This window comes from Leopardus geoffroyi, chromosome E2 (assembly GCF_018350155.1).
Source record: "Leopardus geoffroyi isolate Oge1 chromosome E2, O.geoffroyi_Oge1_pat1.0, whole genome shotgun sequence".
Classification (NCBI taxonomy): domain Eukaryota; kingdom Metazoa; phylum Chordata; class Mammalia; order Carnivora; family Felidae; genus Leopardus; species Leopardus geoffroyi.
Window position 1 is genome coordinate 35041263 of NC_059335.1, and position 21026 is coordinate 35062288.

At 44.5% G+C, this 21026-nt stretch overlaps 1 protein-coding gene and 1 long non-coding RNA gene across 2 annotated transcripts; one reads left to right on the forward strand and one right to left on the reverse strand.

Annotated features, from left to right (window-relative positions):
- Nucleotides 1-70: 70 nt before the first annotated feature.
- On the reverse strand, nucleotides 71-12775 carry CFAP20 (cilia and flagella associated protein 20). The gene is made up of 7 exons (XM_045442926.1): nucleotides 12638-12775; nucleotides 12404-12523; nucleotides 3487-3566; nucleotides 2667-2778; nucleotides 1449-1637; nucleotides 990-1100; nucleotides 71-508 (listed from the first exon to the last, which is right to left on the reverse strand). The coding sequence occupies exons 2-7, from the start codon at nucleotides 12485-12487 to the stop codon at nucleotides 503-505; spliced, it is 582 nt and encodes a 193-aa protein (XP_045298882.1). The 5' UTR covers nucleotides 12488-12523; nucleotides 12638-12775; the 3' UTR covers nucleotides 71-502.
- A 90-nt stretch (nucleotides 12776-12865) lies between these two features.
- Nucleotides 12866-19289, forward strand: LOC123579238. The gene is made up of 4 exons (XR_006702691.1): nucleotides 12866-13151; nucleotides 15274-15335; nucleotides 17797-17910; nucleotides 18825-19289. It is a non-coding gene; the product is annotated as an uncharacterized LOC123579238 (long non-coding RNA).
- Nucleotides 19290-21026: the final 1737 nt, after the last annotated feature.

The window sequence follows — 21026 nt, forward strand, 5'->3', positions numbered from 1 at the left end:
CCTCGACTCACCCCTCCTCCGCCCCACTCATGTTCTCTCTCCTTCTAAAATAACAAACAAAAAACCCAAATTTACAAACCAAGAATATAGCATTTTATTCATTTCCAGATTATGAGTATTACACAGCATATACATATATTTAGATAATATATAAAACAATGAATAAACCGTAGGAAGAAATATTGGTCTGAAATTGCTTTAGGGAACATCTTTAATTCTATAGTTCCTGGTAAATGTGTCTCCACACACTGGGGCAGGCAGCTGTGTAAAGTCCAGCATTCGTGCACCAGAGCCTGGCCTACCCCCACAGCACTTGCAACGCGAGGATGGCATTCTGGCATGGTCACTGGTGTCCACAACAAAGGACACCAAGTAGTAGATAAAAGAACCACAGCACAGTAAACTAATAGAAATATTTGTTTTTTGTATTGTCCTCCAGTTAGTTTCCTTTTCAAACTAAGAGCCATGTCCAGGGTCTGACATCCCTTGAGTTGCATTCTAGTTATTGCTGGAGAAAAAGAAACAAAGAGAAGAGGCAATCAGAAAAATAGATGGTCAGTGCCACCGACCCGCCTTCCCCTTTCTGGTGACACTGGAGGGGACGCTGGACTGTGCAGAAATGTGCAATGTCAGCAGCAGGCAGGCATGGAAGAAGCACCCGGCATTGTGTCAGAGGAGACCAATGGGCTGACAGGAATTTGTTCGGATGGAAGATATTCTCCAAGGAAGGCCCGTGAGCAGGAAGCAGCAGGATGCCGCCCAGGGAGAGGCAGGACCACCTTGTGGAGGTGGAGACAACAGTCACAGAACATTTCCCAGGACCGATCCTGATTCAGTGCTGATGTTGGAAGAAGACCCAAGATCTTACAATGAAAGGTACTCCAGACCCCACGTCAGCACTGAGAGGCTCTGCAACCCAACTCAGAATAGAGCACTTTCTAGCTCCCCCAACTCACCGTCTGGCCTTCCTCCGAGGAAGGCTGGCTTACCTTTGCTTTGTTCTGAACTGGGAGATATAATTTGAACTCTGCCGGCAGTTCATCTTCTGAGTAGAGTCTGTCTGAGAAGTAAACACGTCGGATGCGACAGTTTGCGTGGATCTGTGGGTGCAAGACTTATTTTAAGAGACAAAATAGGATTGCCCTTCCTCTTTTCCTGATTCTCCTAGAGCTCCTCCCACGAGGCTGTCAAAGCTTCATCTCTTTGGCCTCTCCTCAGCATGGCTTAGGGATGGAGTCTGGCAAGAGGGATATTTTGCTTGCTGTGTTCTCCCCCTATATCTGAGCAGACACCTGAATATGGCCTGGACCTCTCTGAGCCCTCTGGACAGTGACTTGGGCACCTTAGCCAAAAACCCACACTGTTCTGTCACCAGGGCCACAAGCCAGGAACAGGCAGAGCACACTCTCCTCTCCCGTTTGGCACTCCACAAGAAAAGGAGCCAGCACCTGCACTCTCAGGGTCTCAATGTAATTTGTGCCATATGCCCGCCGTGTGAAGTCTGACAGATTGAACTGAATCTGGTTCCAGCCATCATCCAGCCGCATGGGCATGGTACAGATGAAGGGTTTGACTCGGGTGGTGCTCTGGTAGTTACTTGCCCGAAACCGCCGACGCACATTCTTGTCATCTAGTACCTATGACATATAGAAAAAGAGTCACATGAACTCTACCTTGGAAGAAGCAAACGACCTGGGTATAAGACAAGGGCCTGAACTCCCACAGCCCAGTTTCCCAAGGCTGAGACCCAAGGGAGAATAAACAGACCAGATACAGGTCACACTGGATGCAGATGGCCCGGAAGTAGCAAGTTTATCTTGTCCGTTGCCAAGACAACACCAGCTGCTTATGACACATGACACACCCGAGGGCCCACAGACCATAGAAGATTTCATAAACATTCTTCCATTTCAAAAATCAAAAATACTAGAACAGAGACCAACAATAACCAGTATTAAATGGACACTACTCTAACCTTTAAGCTTTGAAACTTACAGCTGTTGTTCAGATTTCCTAGGTGCCTACTGCTTCTTTAAAAACGGCATTAAAGTTTGACTACCGATACCAAATTTATGCCGTATAATAACGGCTGCATCAAGTGTGTAGTAGAAGCAGAAAAGAATACATACAGGGGCTCCTGGGTGGCTCAGTCAGTTAAGTGTCAGACTTTGGCTCTGGTCAGGATCTCACGGTTCTTGGGTTCGAGCCCTGCGTCAGGCTCTGTGCTGACAGAGCAGGGCCTACTTGGGATTCTCTCTCTCTTCCCCTCCCTGACTCATGCTTTCTCTCTCTCAAGATAAACAAATAAACTTAAAAAAAAAAAAAAAATACGGGATGCTTGGGTGGCTCAGTCGGTTAAGCGTCCTACTTCGGCTCAGGTCATGATCTCACAGTTCGTGGGTTCGAGCCCCGTGTCGGGCTCTGTGCTGACAGCTTGGAGCCTGGAGCCTGCTTCAGATTCTGTGTCTCCCCCTCTCTCTGTTCCTCCCTTGCTCTCTCTGTCTCTCTCTCTCAAAAATAAATAAAGATTAAAAAAATTTTTTTGTTTTTAAAAATACATACAAAAGACTAAAGATACTTTCCCAGAGCTATTTTTTTTCCTGCAAGTTGATGAGCTACCCCTATGGTATAGCTGAGAGTGTACACATTCATGTGCATATACTAACCTGTACTTCAAAGGTAAAGTATTTCTTCAAATTTTTGATAATCATGACAAGGAAGGGCAGTTTAATCCCCAATGTCTTTTTTGGGTCTGCGGGACAGGTGATATACGTGGTGCTGCAGAGAGAGGGGACACTGGTAAGCACTTCCCTTGTGGTACACACAGCAAAAACACTCGGTTCAAGAGGTAAGTTGGAAAGCAGATCTAAAAGAGCCAGATACCTCACCCAATCCTCAATCCTTGAATCAGCTGATGCTTAAGAAAACACAACGCTGGACTCTGAAACAAAAGCTGAACACAGGGCTAGACATCAACAAAAAAATAACCTGAAAAACAAAGCCAGGCCAGCGATCTGGGGAATTTCCTCCAGTGAGAGAAGACTCAATTCTGGTCTAAGAGAAGCATCAAGTGATAGAAAACGTAAACTAGGACCACTGTGGCACAGAGAGCCACACAGTGGCACATGCCATTTACTATGACCGGTGCCATCCCTCCGCCCACACCCACAGCCTTGGTTACTTATTAATAATAATATAACTAACATACAGCACTTACTATGTGCTGAGCAGGCTCTAAGTGCTTTATACGCAATTTGCTTACTTAATCTTCATAACAACCCTCTAAGGAAGGTGTCCTGTTACTATCCCTATTTTACAGATGAGGAAACTAAGGCCTGTGGGTTAAGTAACTTGTCCAAGGTAAGCTGTAAGCAGTGAGCTGGATCCACACCAGGCTCTTGGTGCCACAGTTTGTGCTTATTAACTTCTATGACGTACTGCCTCCCTGGTGTACCGGGTCTCTGGGTGAACAGAGGGGCCACCTACCTGACATTCGTCCCTTCAATCTCTAGCACCAGGGACTGGATGTCATTATCAGTGATTCTTTTGATGTGGCCATTCCGCACCTACAACGAAGAAAATTAAACCAATTAGGACTGAAATATTTGGCAACAACTTTGTTAAGATTTTGAAGGCTGAATGGGACCATTTAAAGAAAACCACAGTAGCTCTTGGGGCATAACACAGAACTTTGGGACACGGTATACTGAGCTTATCTGTATGTAGGCCATGATATTACCTCTATATAAGGTCCCAACAGCCACCACAGGAATTGCAGGTGACTTGGCAATCTATAAATTAGGATAAATTTCTTCCCAAAGAAATCAACTCGAGGGGCACTTGGGTGGCTCAGTCAGTTAAGTGTCTGACTCTTGGTTTTGGCTCAGGTCATGATCTCAGTTTGCGAGTTCGAGCCCCCTGTTGGGTTCTGTGCTGGCAGAATGGAGTGTACTTGTGAATCTTTCTCTCCTTCTCTCTCAAAAAATAAACATAAAAAAGAAAAAGAAATCAACTCGGATTCAGCTAACATTTACTCAGTGCCTACTATGCACTAGGAACATTCATATACACTCTCTGACTTAATCCTAACAACAAAAATCATAAGGTAGGTGGTATTTTACACATGTGGACACTGACATCCGGGCAGTGCAAATGAGGACCCTAAGTGACAGAGTCAGGATTAATGACCAGGCTTTCCACACTGTCTTATATACTTCTTCGGTCAAAAAGGCCCAATCCTGGGTGCCACTGGAAGGGCACCTCCACTGGGAGGGCAGCAACCAGAAAATGAGAGCACTACTCCCCAGTATCAAGCATCATTTTTATCTTCTACACTGCTTATTACAATGCTCCTACTTCCTGCTTCCTTATTTTTTCCCTAAATTTCAAATTTTTAAAGAATTCAAGTCTCATCGGGGCTGCACACAAAACCCTTCTTCAGCGTTTCAGCCCACACCAACCTCTCTTCTTTCTGATTTGTCTGTCTGGCTCATGTAGCCTAGACCATATAATTTAGCACTTCATCCTACATGGTTCTGTGTCGTCTGCTGCATATGTAGGAGGTACAATATGAAGAGAGATCAATATTCAATATGGATTTCCCCTCTTAAAATATTCAGGAAAGCACAATTACCTTCAAGCAATGAGTGCTTAAGCACCTAATATGGACACAGCAGAGAAACGCAAAGGCATTTTTGACACAGGGCTGGACTATTAGGGCTGAATGTATTAACACATGAAAAACATCAACAAGATTTGGTACAGGATGCACCTAAAGCATGTGATCTTTTTCCAGGCATAGTGAAAATGGTTGTATTGACATGTCGTATTGACTCAATCCTTTGGCTTTCCAGTAGACTTGCATATAAAGAGAGAACACGGTGTCAAGTCTGACTGAGAGTTGTATTTTCAAAATGGATTATTAATAATACGGCATTTTGTTTTTAGGCATCAGTCTCTGACCTCTGGTACTGTGAATTTGATCCACTTGAGGTGTGCTTGGTGTTCCCATGGGACATTTGATATCACTGCCTACTCTTTTTCTGTGAGATGTAACTGAGTCTTGTCTCCTTACAAAAGTATAAGCTCAAGGGTAGGGATCAAGTAGTAAGCATCATTTGCATCTTCTACAAAGCTTAGTACTATGCGAGGCATAAACTAAGCATTCAAATATTTGCTGACTTCTGGAATTTGTCACCCTGAGAGTTGGCAAGGGTGAATAGATTCAAGGAGGATTTAAAAAAAACTCCTGGATAACATATCCACCATGGACTATTATAGGAAGCCAGAGAGACTGGGGTCTATCACAAAGCCAGGGAGGCTGCCAGCATGAGGAATGCTTTCCCACAAATCAGCCTTTGGTGCCCATTATCAGAGACAGAACGCAGGGTGGATGGGCCCCAGATCTCTGCCAATGCAGCATTTCTTGGGTTCTTAAGACACAAACGTCACATTGAAGTGCTCCTCAAACAAAGCTGGCGACACCGCTGCCCTCCTGCTTCGAGTTCTGGGCCTCTTTCCCAGGGAGATTAAGAGCACAAAGGCTTGGGTCTGTGTAGCACATGCCAACGCGGCCCACCTCATTCCCCACATAAACACTCGGGACCAAATGGCAATATTCCTCCTCGATCTGCTAGCCCACAGCTGCTGTGGAAAACAGACGGACTTGCTGGTGAAGGAGGAATCAAATGCGAAATTATTCCCAAATAACGTGATGTAGTCATGTTGCTAAGAGGGGCTGGTGTTCCAACAAGATGCAAACACTAATTTGATAACATACAACTAATTATTCTTTATAACTTCATTCTTTCTTTAAAGGATACACAATGCAACAATCGACATGGTTAACCTGAAAGTATCAATTAATTATTGCTAAAAGGCAACTTGTTGCAATTTATCCAATATTGCTTAAAAGCATGGCTTGGAACCTTACATCCCCAAAGGTCTCTCAGAGCACAGGGAGAATGTTCTCTCGGCTCCAGAAAGCTCAGCCAGATTCCACAGGGAGGAAATGTTAGGAAATTTGCTTCTGCCCATCTCAAAGTTTCTAGCAGATGACTTCACTCCAGCAAATGCTACTATTCAAGTCTTTATACAGAAGAAAACAATGCCTTACAAAGCACGCAGAAGCCAACAGACTGGAAGCCAAAACAGACTTTGTGTATTCTTCTGCCTCTGCCCCAGAGGCAAGCTCATTTTTAGCTAGACTTTCAAAAACTTCCTACAGAGAAATTTCTCTCAGCAACACATCAACCACCACACTCCAGGACTTCGGTCTTACAAAATTAATTAACGTAGTCCATAAACCAGGAGAATCAGGAAAAAAGGCAGCTTTTTCAAAGGAATGCCCACCGGTCTCTCTGGAGTTTTAAGTATTCTCCTATCACCAACTGCCAGAGTTCTGAAATCAAATTAAGTTGATTGGTTAGTGAATTATGATTTTTCTCCTTTATTTAAGGGCTGCAAATCGAAACTCACTGGGAAAGAGGGGTGGGGTGGGGGGTGCAATTAATCAGAGAGATGAGCACTTAAAGGACACCTCCCCAAACCTCTTTAGGCTCTAAAACTAGGATCAAGGGAAAAGCGGGGTGGACAATTTGGGACAAGGCCTCTCAACCACCTTGGCAGTCTGGCCGTCACTGTTTTAAATTGTAAAGGTCTTGCAGGAAGCAACCCCCTCCTCAGTCCTGCTTCTGACAAACACATACAACAAGATACACGACCTCAGAAAGCATTGACTTCCTTTCCTTAGCTCCTTCCAGTTCAGAGGTCACTAAGCAGGCCTGGCTTTGAAATGAAGATAAAGTGAACTGGTCAGTATTTATTGCTTACGGTGGAAATGGGTTTTATCTTACTTCCCTCTCTAAATGAGACAGTGCCAATTGTTTTTGACTTTTTCATTCTTTTTTACTTCATGACACAGTCCCGCTATCAAGGTGTAGGTTACAAGTGTTTTATTCCTCCAAAAAATAAACAAAGCCAATCTTACATTTTTTTTCACGAACTCCCTATCCCCACCCTCCCTCCACCCCCAAAGCTATGAGATGGAGGTACTTTGGGAGCTGCAGAACCCAGGTTACTGGCTACAACAAATCAAAAAGGTTCTCAGCCTCTGTGGACACCAGGAAAGGAACCTTCAAGCCCTTCTTGCAATCACTCTCCCAGGCTTTCCATGGTCACTGGGGCAACTAATAAAGAACACTGATTTTCTTTTCTTTTTTTTTTTTTTTTTTTTTCAATGTAACCTCCAGGGAGGAAGGTCAAGCTGAGGGGAAAAAAGTACTACTGGGTTAGGGAGAAAGCTAGCCAACTCTCCATATTTCTTCAAGTGTTTTAAAAATAACACATGAGTTGTATCCATTCTCTACTCCCACCTTTCATTTTTCTGGCTCCACCCACTTATCCTGGCAGACAGCTGAGCCCTCAGCCATCTGGCATCCTAGTCTTAATAATGACACATGTTCCAATTTACATTAAGCCATTAGAGCTGTACATGTCGGCAGGAAAGTTTCGCCTGTAGCTAGGGGCCGGGATGTAAGTCAGAAAACAGGCAGAGGGAGACCTCTGTGGGGAGAGCTGGGCATAGCTCTGTCTCAAGGCCTGGGCCTTGCAGGCTCCGATGGGTCAAAGCTCCTTTCCCTTTGCTGCACTTAACAGGGACTCTCCAGATAGCACACGGAAAACTCTGGGCATATACAAACAACCCTTTAGTTACAGTAAAGGCAATTAAGTGCAGTGCTAACCAGTCTCTTCCTAGCAATGCCTTGCAAGGGCAAGTGTAACTCAAACCCATGCCTTCGCCCAATTATAGTAAAAGCTATTACTCAGAATAATAAACATCATCAGGCTGATCCAGTAAAAGTCTGGAAAAAAACCCAGCTACACTACCTTCATGTCCAATGCCCTCGATCCTACTACCAGGAACGCAGTAGTTTAACATGTACCAAGAAAGTTTGCTAATTAAAAATGAGGGTGTGGAAACTCCTTTTCTGGAGAGAGATTATTCATTTTTAAAATTAGGAACAGGGAAGGAATCTAATACTATCCAGCAACAACCACAAAAAGTCTGCTTCTAATATTTAGTTTTAGAATAGGCGAGGATCAGCGGCAGCTGAAAGACAAGGTGAGAGGTGAGAAAGACAGAGAAACTTGTATGAACTAACATTCTCATCTAGTAGACTTTTAGGATATTAAACATATTTTGAAATATGAAAATTTTATGTTTTACACAGGCATAAGTGGGAACAGAACCTTCTGGTATTTTCTTTACAAACCAGAAGTGATATCGACATTAAACATAAAAGTCCTTTAATAAATGAAATATTTGCTGGTTCCAGAAGTTAAGGAAACATTAAGAAACCCCTAATTTCTCCTAAGCTGTTGGTTTGATAAAGACAGAGGTCTTTATCAGGAGGCTTGCAGTCTAGCAAGGAATACAAATTTTAAGAAGCTAATTTCAAGAATAAATTTCAAGAACGATGGGTATGATAAAAAGGAAGTAGAGGCTCTATAAGGGGGTATAAATGAACTTAACCTGGAGGGGCAAGTGGATATAGACTCACTTAATCTGGCGAAGTGCCTTTGTGCTATAACCTGGAGACTAACAGAAGTGGTGGGGTGGGTCCCAGCAGAGGGACAGGTACAAAGGCCTGAAGGTGAGAGAACACAACCTCCTTCACTTCAGTAGGAGGTCTAAGAGGGGAACCCGGTAGGGGGTGGGGGGGGGGCAAGCCTGGAGAATTGGTTAAGCAGGCACCCGACCATGTGCTGTGTGCCCTTAGAGTCACGTTAAGGGTTTTGGACTGGGAAAGCCATGCTACGATGACTAAATTATTCTAATTTCAGAAGTCTGGCTTTACTGTATTTCCTATTCCTAGGCATCAATTATAAACTTATTTACTCTTGAGCAAATTCCTGGGTTTCCTGCCCTATTTAATACTGTATGCCATAACTCTGTTGCCAAGCATTTTATATAAACCTTCATTTAATCTCCATAATCATGGAAGGAGGTGGCATCATTACAAAATAAGAAAACTGGGCAGGTAAGTGCTTGCCCAAGGTTACACAAGACAGGACATAGGACAGAGCCAGGGCGCACATCCACACTGTCCCAACTCCAGCCCTGGGATTTCAAGGTAAAAAAGTTTTCTTCCCCTAAAGGAACTTGTAGTCTAGTGGGAAATACACAATAAATAGGCAACTGCCATACAGTGTGAAGTAGAGGGCCACAGGAATACACAGGAGACCTAACTTAAGCTCCCAATGTAACAATGTTTAAGTTGAGATTTGAAGGAAGAGATGGGCGGCAGGAGCTATGAACTTCAAAGAGGGTCTGATAAACGCAGATGTTACAGATGTTAGTAAGCACACCCACAAAAATGGAGCCTGTCAATTCACTAGTATGAATATGGCATTCACTCTTCACACTCATAAGGAGACACAGAGCCCAAACAGAAGCCAAACTTAATTTTTCCAAGATTACTCTTTACAAAAAACAAATTATAGAAATTCTTCTCCATAAACTCAGGAAGGAGAATAGTAAAGTTTGTGAAATCACAATAGTAACAAAAATAGCCATATACTACTGGCAGAGTTCAGGGTCATTTCTAGATAAATGTGGATGGTCTATCCCTCCCTCCATCGAACTTTACCTTTACTACAACTTTGCCTTACTCCCTAAGAGCAGGGAAAATGTCTTCTAGCTTTTTATCTCCCCAAATCTACACAATGCCTGTGATTTAACTGCTCAATACTTTGATAAGTGTATCAATTCCCAGTGTTTCCCCAACTGAATTGGATTCCCAACACTTCCTGAGGACTTTAATATAGCTAAGAAAAGGCACACATGCAACAAAGCCCATGGATCTGACCCCAAACTTATCCTTTCCCTTTCCTTCCCTTGCCCCAGGGGAAAAGATTCACCCCTAAACCCATTTCAGTTTAAATACAAAAAGTATTTGACTTTGGCTCAGCTCATGATCTTGCGGTTTGTGAGTTCGAGCCCCACATCGGGCTCTGTGCTGACAGCTTAGAGCCTGGAACCTGCTTCGGATTGTGTCTCCCTCTCTCTGCCCCTCCCCAGCTCACACACTCTCTCTCTCTCAAAAATAAACATTATACACAAACAAACACAGAAAGTAGAAGGACACCTGGGTGGCTCACTCGGTTAAGCATCTGACTTTCAATTTTGGCTCAGGTCATGATGTCAAAGTTTGTGGGTTCAAGCCCCATGTAGGGAGCCATGCTGACAGTGCAGAGTCTGCTTGGGATTCTCTCTCTGCCACTCCCACACGCTCTCTCTCGCTCTCTCTTAAAATAAATAAACTTAAAAAAATACAAAAAGTAGAAATATAATTAACTTTTACTGTTATAAGAATTTTGCTTAAAATGAGTGTTATTCTAAATGTTTTCTTTGCCAGAAGGTCTGTTTAATTTACTCCAAGTAACCCTGCCAGGTGTTCTAATAATGTTTTCACACGTGTTTATGTCATTAGGGTACCATCCGACCTCTAGCGGCGTTGTTAAGGGAAACAGTGCACCATGGTTACTTTGCTTTTATATTCCATGTGTAAACATATTGACTGGCCAAAAAGCTGCATTTGAAAAATAAAACACACACAAAAAGATCAAGCCCAGAAAGGTCAAAATGGACAACTCTGGTAAGTTTCACCTAATCGAAACGCTGAAGCGTCCCTACCACTGCAAGTCTTTCAGTGTTACTGAGTTCTCTGGCCTGCTCTAGAAACCTCTCCTAGATCAGGTCCCGTTCTCTATTTCAAGAGCCTTATGTTGACCTTTTGTTGTAACTGCACGTTCAGCTAGCACACAAGGTTACTCCCTCCATGCCTCCTGACAGCCCATAACTAAGCCCAGCCACAGGTGGGCAGCCATCATCCTTACAAAGTTCCCAGGTACATTCACACCAGGTTCTCCTTGTAGAGATGCAGTTTCAGAGGTTTCAGTGTTTATTCCAATGTGAACAGAACCATGGAACTGAAAACCTCAATAACGTAGGGAACAAAACTAAGGAACTGCTTTCCTGTGTAATACTCCTGGTGTGAGACTAGGCTTGTGGACAGAAACATAGTGAAAAGAGGAGACTTCGATGTTTCACATGCGCATAGGGCCCAAGCAACTCATTATATTCAGATCTGCCAACTATTATAAAAATGACATGAAGAACACAGCACTCTCAAAGCTGCTCTCAAAATGCAGAATTCCCTAGTCCTGACCGGCAGAAGCCTCTCGGTGTTCTCTATCAATCTCTGTGTGGCCCCAAACGCTCATTTGCGGATAAGGAAGACAAAGAGCTGTTCTGAGATGAAATCCAAGATTCTTGGCTTCGTTACCCATAACCTGCTTACTTAGATTATTCCACATTTATCTCTATAAAATACCATTCAACATACCACTTCTCTCCACTCTCCCCTGAGAAAATCACCTGTCTTCCACAAGAGACTGCCTACCTGAACTTATCCTAAAAAAGGGTACAGCGGACTAGGAATTCACGTGAGCAACGAAATAATCAAGTAATAAAATGCAGACCAACGCACAGCCTGCTAGACATACATGCCCTTACCCCACATCTCCAAAAAGTGGACAAGGTCATCATCTCCTGGGGTCAGTGAAAGTATTACCCAGGGGAGACCTGAATAAAAATAACGAAGCTTGTACTTGGCTCTGAACTTATTAACCCAAACAAAACTTTATCACCATTTTGCAATTTTCCTGATGTAGAAATCAAGCACAGAAGGCACAGTTCAGACCCCAAGTAGCACTGAATGTGGAGCAGGTGCCAAAGGCCACCCGAATTCTCCCTTGTTTGAGATCACTGGAAGGAAAGGAGCAAATGAATGAAATCCAAACATAACTGCCTTCTGGCTGTGCCTCTATAAGGATGCCTGGAACAAAAGCTCTGTGTCTTGTGCCCAGCACAGTGCCTGGCACAAAACAGGGTATCAGTAAATATTTGTGAAATCAGTGAACAGCAGCTTCTTTCATCTGCATGCTCCCAAAGCAACCTCAAGTAAGTTTATGCATTTCACGCTATGACACGGGTACTATCTGTCCCACTGTATAAACTGGGAAACCGAGGCTTCTGAGGAACCGACTGAGCAAATCAAGACTGCGGAGAGGGACCACTGTCATAACCACACTATGGCCTCTGGACACTTAAACCCCAGCCACGCCCACCCCACACGCACCCCCAACTGCTTACACGACGCCCCTACCTTGCACCTCAGTCACGACAGCCTGGGGACAGGTCACAGCAGCGCCCGCCCAGCCTCCCCTACCCCTAGGCCCCAACTCTACACAACTACCCACCACCCCGTCCCCGGCCTCCGGACGAGGAGGGGACGCGCGGCCCCTGCACCCCGCCCAGCGGCTGTCCCCAACTCCTGACCTTTTTGTCCCAGATCTGCAGGGGTTTGCTGCCAATGCTGTAGAGGATGGAGAGGAAGCCGCTCTGGAACGTGTTTTTGAACATCTCGCCCGCGGCCTTCTCAGCCGCGCCGGAGCCGACCTAGATATGGGCACCAAGTGGTGAAGGGAAAGTAAGGGCTGGGCCTGGTCGGGCTGCGCTCCTGATCGCCTGATCTGTAGTCCCTCGCGGGTAAAATCGGTCGCAAGACACTACCTCCACGAGTTTCTGCTCCCGAAAGAAACAAGCAACCTCAACTGGGAAACCACAGCAACTGCCGCCCGCTCCCCTCTCCCCGCCTTAAATGGAGGCGGCGGGCTGTCCGCTGTGTAAAATGGATACCTCCGCCCACTTGACCCGCCCCCTGGACACGCGGGACCCAATCCTGCCACAAGGATCACGGACTTCCTGTCTCTTCCGGTCTTAAGCCCCGCCCCAGTCCCGCCTTCTTGTGGAAAGAACTCTGTTGTCAAGGGACTATTTTTCTCATCCTAGTTCCAGAGCCTCTTTTAAAAAACGGAAGGAGACAGGATTATAGAATATGTGGAGCACGCAAAGGGTGTCAAGGAAACGTGGCGGGGTGGGGTCAGGGGCGTGAAGATCTGGCCCCGCCCCCTGAAGGACTGGGAGGAGTTACAAGGGCAGAAGTAAAGTGGAGAAAGACGCAGAAGGTGTCTTTGCTAAGCAACTGCTTACCAGAGTGTCAAATAGACTGGCCGCCGTGTGCAGGGTAAGGTTAAAGCAACCAAACATTACTGAGCACTGTGCTAAGCGCCTTATGTACAGCATTGCTTTAATCATTAACAGGGTCACTATGAATATACTGCATATCTTGTGGGATGCAAAGCTGTACTCTCAGGAAAATTACCTTGAATGCACTAGCGAACAAAAAAGCCTGAACATTAAGATAACAGCAGGAATTAATAAAATTAAACAAAATAGAGTTGGTGGAGCTGTTTTTCTAAATCAATTAATACTTAGAACATTTTTTAAAAAGACACAAAATAAGCTATGATATTTCAAGTGTGGAAGAAATCCCAAGTGTTGGAGACCAGTCACTCACTGAGCATCTTCCTAAATATTATATTCTGTGCTCAGGCCTGTGCTGGGTACTGTGACTGACAGAAAAGGAGTTTGCAGTTAACATCAACAAGGCTACAAATGGCTAGCGTCAGTTGAGCATTTATCAGGTGTCAGGTACCATCCTAAGAGCTTAGCCTTTCCTAAATCATTTAATCCTCACATCAACCCTGTGAGCAATCTAGCCAGAATTTCTAGACATGGCAGGGGCGTGGGGGGTGGGAGGATATGTGGATCATACTAGAGTAGAAAGTAAAAAACAGTTTTTTCTATGAAATTGTTATTTTTGGACGACTGCTGGGGACTGTGCTTTAGGCCAGTAAACAATTTATCCCTTGATTGTTACTAAAATGTTCAGGGATCTTCCTTGCCTCTTCCAGCTCCTGATGGCCCTAGGTGCTCCTAGGCTTGTGGAGCTTCACTGCAATCTCTGCCACCATCTTGGATACCTTTCTTCCGTGTCCTCTCCTCTCATGAGCACACCGGTCATTGGATTTAGTGCCCACCTTGAATCCAGCATGATATCATCTTGAGACCTTAAACTAATTGCATCCACGAAGGCACTCTTTCCAAATAAGTGCCCATTTCTCAGGTTCTGGGTGGACATGAATTTTGAGGGGACACTATTCAACTCACTACACTACCTCCTCAGAGAGGACCTCTTTGACAACCAGCGTGAAATGGCACCTCTAACCCCAACTTCTTGTCCTCGTACCCCACTTTATTATTTCTTTCCATAGTACTTATCACCACTTCATAGTCTATATAGTTACTTTTGCTGTCTCCTTTCCCCTGTTTTGAGCTTCTGGGAGAAAGAATTTGGTCTGTCTTGTATTCCTAGTACCTAAAGTGCTGGCATAAAGTGGGAATGCAGTAAGCACGTGCTGAATCAGTGGATCAGTCATGGACCTGGGGTCCTGGTCACTGCAGGCCCAGCACAGGTTCTGTGTCTCCTGGTCTCAGCAGCTCCAGACCCATCCCACCAATAAAGATCTTCTCCTCTGCATTGGGGCTCACCTAATGCATCTGCCTATTCACATGTCTCTCATTAACCATGCACTCTCCTCAGTTAAAACGGAACACCTTGGGGTGCTTGGGTGGCTCAGTTGCTTAACCAAGCGTCTGACTTCAGCTCAGGTCATGATCTCAAGGTTCATGAGTTGGAGTCCCACATCAGGCTCTGCACTAATGGTGTGGAGCCTGCTTAGGATTCTCTCTCTCTCTCTCTCTCTCTCTCTCTCTTTGTCTCTCTCTCTAAAAAATAAATAAATAAACTTAAAAAAAAATGGAACACCTTGACCAAGTATGGGCTTAAGCGCCTTGAACAGATAGACAATCAATGAGCAAGCTGATGAATAAAACGAAAGTGCTTGTTTCTCCCAACTACCCACTCTCAGTAAGTGTCTACCTGAACTGTGTTTAGTTCTTTCTTATGTTGGGGTTCAAAGTTTATTGCGATCATGGCCTTGGCTACAGTAAGAATGATTTTTTTTTTTATTTATTCTGAGAGTGCACATGTGTGCAAGTGGGGGTGGGGCAGAGAGACAGAAGGAGAGAGAGAATCTCAAGTAGGTTCCACACTGTCAGCGCAGAGCCCAGTGTGGGGCTTGAACCCAGCAACTATGAGATCATGACCTGAGCTCAACTCAGATGCTTAACTGACTGAGTCACCCAGACACCCCTACAATATAGATGATTTGATCAAAGGTTTGGAGAACATGAATTCGTGAGTTGACTCCATGGTAGACTTAATTCTGGCATGCTTTTTTCAGGTCCAGACTGTCTTCTTCTGTGCATGTATCCCAGCACCTACACAGGACCACCATCATGGCAGGTATACGATGAATGAATGAGTTGATTAGAGTCAAATGATCACCTCTGACATATACTTTCATTTCAAAGGTGATGTGGACCAACTTAACCTAAAACCACAGATGTCTCTCACAGAAAAATGCATTACACTATCATTCTTTAAGATTGTTTTCCCTTCATCAACATGAATTTATGTAAGGACAAAATACAGGAAAAATCTTGCTAATCAGTAGCTTCCTTCAGTGATTTCTGTAATTATAATGAGGTGGATGAGTCAGTTAAAAAAAAAGAAGAAAGAAGGAAGCAGAATTTACAGAGGCAGTGAAGTGATTCCAATCTGGGTAGTGGGTGCAGAAGCTTAGTTGATGTATCAGGCCATTAAGAGTTTCAGAAAAGGTAACAAAATCCTGACCCTCATTGAGTGAGGTGGGATCTGGGGGTGGTCTTGAAAATCCCATTACTATTGCAAGGGGCTTAGTTTGTTAACCAGAAATTTGGATATAACTATTGCAGAAGTAGCAACCTGTACTTGGCCAACCCCAGAATCTCTGACTATGAATGTATCATAGTCCTGAGTTCAGATAGAATGTTACCTTGGTAGAATGTCACACACAGATTATGGCAAGTAAATCAAAACCATGATACCAGTAATCCTTGTCAAATAGAGGAATAAGTTTCCGATTATTGTGATATTTTGTTATTTAAGATACCTTAATGTATTGGAGAACCTGATGCTTTGAATTTAATTTGCAATGCTTGAAGGAATGTGAAATTAGCTGTGATTTTAATTTTAAAATGCTTATAAAATTTTAAGTGTGTAAACATTAAATGTTTAAAAGATTTTGATTTATTAAACTTTAAAATGTATTAAGTATTAAAAGATTTTATTTATTAAATCTGTGAATTTAGACTTAAATATGTTAGTATTTGAATGCTTAGGAAGATTTCATCTCATTTTAGGTCTTTCATATTGGAAGTGTTTGTACAAATCAAACAGATTAAATATGTGATTAAATATGTGGTCTAAGGAAACTAGATTAAGCATACAAGCAATATTTACAGTTTAACCCATTAAGTTTTGAATCGATCGAGCATCAATCAAGGATTTAGCAAAAGTGTTTATACATAAAACCAACTACTTTGTAGTTATAACAAGACTTGTAAATTGATGTTAAGAACACAAGAGAAATTAGATTTTAAACGTACAGCTTTAATAACTAAGATATTATTGGGGCACCTGGGAGGCTCATTCATTTGAGCTGCGATTTTGGCTCACGTCATGATCTCACAGCTCGCTCGTGGGTTCGAGCCCTGCGTCAGGCCCTGTGCTGACAGTTCAGAGCCTGGAGTCTGCTTCCGATTCTTTGTCTCCCTCTCTCTCTGCTCCTCCCTGCTCGCGTTCTGTCTCTCTCTCTCTCAAAAATAAACAAACATTAAAAAGAAAAACAACTAAGATATTATTTGAAACACCAGTAACCATAAGCATCCCTTTCAGTGTGCAAAGGCACTGAAAAATACCAAAACCCAGTGGACAGTGTTTGCTCAGGTCAGTCAGAGCCCAGAAACTCAGCATACCTGGCCTCCGAGAGACACAAGGGACTTGCCACACACTGCAAGGAAGCATTTACACCCCACCCCTCTTTGCTGATCGAGATGGGAAGGTATAGCAATGAGGTGGGTAAAGTTGTGCCTGGAGAATCACCCCTTAGCTGGGAGCAAAGATGAAGAGTGCCTTGAAATTGGGTGTTCAGCTGGTAGATGGAGGACCACTGCGTCCCGGCCCGGGTGGTTACACCCAGAGACGACCCTCAGCCCGGAAGATAGCAGTGAAAGAGCCAGTGGTGGGCGGACGAGGCCGCTGCTCATCTGAGAGTGAAGTTCAAATGGGACTCTGTTGGGCCCTTGTACATTATTGTTATATTTTTAAATTTATTTTTTAACTCACATACATATGTGTATGTGTGTGTGTGTGTGTGTGTGTGTGTGTGTGTGTGTGTGTATGGTGTACAGTTTGTTTTTTTTTTTAAGTGTCTATTTATTTTTGAGGAAGGGAGAGACAGAGCATGAGCAGGGGAAGAGCAGAGAGAGAGGGAGACACAGAATCCGAAGCAGGCTCCAGGCTGTCAGCACAGAGCCTGATGTGGGGCTCAAACTCACGAACTGCGAGATCATGACCTGAGCTGAAGTCAGATGCTTAACTGACTGAGCCACCCAGGCGCCCCGGGGTACAGTTTTGACAAAGGCACCAAGTCATATAAGCATCACCACATGTAAGATACAGAAGAGTTTCATCAACCCCCAAATTTCCTCGTGTTATCACCTCCTATGCTTAAACCCTGGCAACCACAGATTTATCTGTTCTCCATTTCCTACATTTTGCCTTTTCCAGAATGTCACATAAATGGAATAAGTATCCTTTTGAGTCTGACTTCTTCACAATGCGTTTGAGATGCACATTTTAACAGCTTTTCTTTATTCCTCAGTGTTGCTCATCCATTCTACACCCCCCCTCTGCCAGCCCCTGCGTGCTTTCTTTCGAAGGCTTCCCTACAGCACTTCAAACATAGCAGCCATAGTAGCCATTTTTCATACTTAAGGTAAGTTTTTCCCTGTAATTTTTGAAAAGATCTTTTAAAACTGCTTTTGAAATTGTTTGATTTTGTAATTGTGACTCTTCACTAATTATCATGAGAAAAAATACATATATGCATATTTTTCCAAAGCTAAGTTTTTTTCTCTAAGTTTATTTATTTTGAGAGAGACAGAGACAGTGCGAGTTGGGGAGGGGCAGAGAGAGGGAGAGAGAAAGAGAATCCCAAGCAGGCTCTGCACTGCTAGCACGGAGCCCAATGTGGGGCTTGAACCCACGGAACTATGAGATCATGACCTGAGCCAAAACCAAGAGTCAGACACTCAACCAACTGAGCCACCCAGGTGCCCCAAGAAAAAAGTATATACATTAAAAACAATTTTTTACCCCACGTTTATTCAGTTTTGAGAGACAGAGCATGAGCAGGGGAGGGGCAGAGAGAGAGGGAGACACAGAATCCGAAGCAGGCTCTAGGCTGTCAGCACTGAGCTGATTCGAGGCTTGAACTCATGAACCGTGAGATCATGTCCCGAGCTGGTCAGCCACTTAACCGGCGGAGCCACCCAGGCATCAAGAAAAAAATATTAAAAAAAATTTTTTGTGTTAAAAAGCATGAGAGAACACGAGTGGGGAAGAAGGGCAGAGGGAGAGAGACAGAGAGACAGAGAGACATTGAGAATCCATGCTGAGTGTGGAGCCTGATGTGTTGGGCTTGATTCCACAACCCTGGGATCATGACTTGAGCCGAAACCAAGAGTAGGATGCTCAACCGATTGAGCCACCCAGGCACCCCAAGAAAAATATTTTTTTAAAGCAAATGACAATGAAGCTCATAGGATTGGAAAGATATGTAATTACATTTATTAGTTTTTTATTTCATAACTTTCTTATGTTAGCGCCAACACCTTTTCTTTTTTTCAGGTCTCAAACATTCCTGTTTCCCTGGAAAGCACAAAGACTCTGGGCATCATGTCCCAGTGCCTAACAGAGCCTCACAAGAATTCCATGACTAAAGGCATCCCAGTTCCAACCTAAACCAGTGAGAGAAGGGAAGAGAAGACTGCTTCCTCTGAATCATAGCAGTGCCCTTTCTAAAACAAAACATACAGCACAGTTTTTCCTTTTTAAGATCTTATCTCACAAACATACCGTGTAAAAATTTATGTGCAGATTTGTTCATTGCAGCAATACTGGTAACAGTACTGGTAAAAGTCTCTCATCAGGAAGGGATTGCTTCAACTGTGGTACGTCACACAATGGAACCCCATGCAGCCACAAAAAGGGGTGAGGTAGGTCTATACATGCTAACAGTAAAACTGTCACAACTAAGCGAAAGCGCAAGTTGCAAAAAAGAGAGAGAGAATGTGTAGTTTGATTACATTTCTGTAAAAATAAAAGTCGTTGATTTTTAAATGTTAGTAAATTACAAGATATACGCCAAAATTAACTATGGTTACCTCCAAGGGAGGAAAGAGTAGTGTGTGTGTGTGTGTGTGTGTGTGTGTGTGTGTGTGTGTGTGTGGGCGCGCAGCATGTGGTAAGGGAAGGCTTTCAGAATTTCTTACCATGAGCATATATTACTTTGGTAATCAGAATAAATAAATGTTACTTTAAACAATCCAAATATAAGCAGGGCCATTGAAAGATGTGAACTGATGTTCTGAATTGCCAAGCACTTTGTGGATGAGCTTTATAGACTATTTTTGGGTAAGCAGGTCCCTTGTCCCCTTCTCTCAAGGTCAAAAAAGCCTAAGCAAAAATTCCTCCTTTCCCTTCATTCTACAACCTCTCTTCCGCCCAACAGTAATCATCCACAAAAAAGAAACATCTGATATGCTTGAGGGGTTTCCAGAAAACAAGTCTTTCCCACTGGGAAGTTAGAGAGCACCCTGGGAAGAAAAATGGGGAGCTAACATTTGAGTTCTGCATAGCATCTAAGAATTCCCAAGTCAATCAACTGTATCTACTCCGAAGAGCCCCTTCTGGTCTGGGAAGGCCCTCAAATGCCAGTGGGTCACCACGGAGGTAACGTGCTCTGTAGATAAACATGTGCACACAAAGCACCGTGTCCTCAGGAGCTTTGGGGACGTGCTCGTTATAATGAGGTATTGAGATGCTGTCCCAGAGACCTGGGAGACCAAGAGAAATCTGCAGAGCCTGGAGTCAAAAGGGCCGTGGCATGAGAGTGCCTGCTTGAGAAGACCAGGCCAGTGATGGTGCTGGAAAAGTCCCAAGTCCATCCACTCGATGTCCTTCGGCCTTACAAAGTCTGCTGGCGGTGGGCCTGCGGGCCCTCCTCGCTGGTGTCCGGGGGCCGGGGGGGGGCAGGCACTGTCTCGGGCTCCCACACCTGTGGAACTGCTTGGATACGACAGAAGCTGCTCCAGGGGCCACTGTGACGCCGTGGTGACCCTGAGGGGCCTCTTTGCTTTCCCCCCACAATTGCTTCAGAAACTGTGAGTGTCCACACCTGCGTTCCCACAGTCACCTGTGCAGGACAAGCAGCAAAGACAGAAGAAGGAATGTTGTGGGAACAAGTGGCTTGTGTGAATAGTGGGCACCCCTGAGCCGCCTGGGTATCGGGGTCTGCCCGTTGCTCCTGCTCTCTACAGGCTGTGGGAGGACGCAGGCCACAGCCAGAGGCCAAGCTGGCCGGCGACCCGGTTATGGCTGCCTTCACCTCCCCATGGCACAGCTATCCTCAGAGGGCAGGCCTGAGGGAGCCAGGGAAGGCTCATTTGTAAAGCAGGTTTCCTTTGTTTTCACTCAACAAATACAACTGGTGCTTCCACTGCACCCTCTCTCACAGCGGAGTGGGCCACTTTTCCTTCCAGCTCGCGGGAGCTTCCAAATGCCACCAGAAGCAGCCCTCGGATCTGGCCCCGAGACCCCTGACCCTTGCCTGCTGGAGGACAGCAGACTCCACCAGCCTCCAAGCTAAGATGCTTTTTCAGAAGGGGCCATGGGGAAGAGGAATGAACTATGGAGACACCAGCAAAAGGAAAGCAAAGAAGGGGCTAAGGCATCTTCTGGAGGTCACTAGAGATGATGTTTACCGCCTAGTCATTGGATTAGAAGGAAGGGTCAAGGCAAAACATGGCTTTCCTGGCTCGCCCAGTCTAC

Bases quoted from the DNA above. Each gene is read 5' to 3' on its own strand.
- CFAP20 (XM_045442926.1), bottom strand. From the start codon at position 12,487: ATGTTCAAAAACACGTTCCAGAGCGGCTTCCTCTCCATCCTCTACAGC. The intron at 2,779-3,486 runs GTAGGTGGCCCC...CTCTCTCTGCAG, and splicing joins ATTGAAGGGACGAATGTCAG to CACCACGTATATCACCTGTC. The intron at 1,638-2,666 runs GTTAGTATATGC...TATATGTCATAG, and splicing joins ACTTTACCTTTGAAGTACAG to GTACTAGATGACAAGAATGT.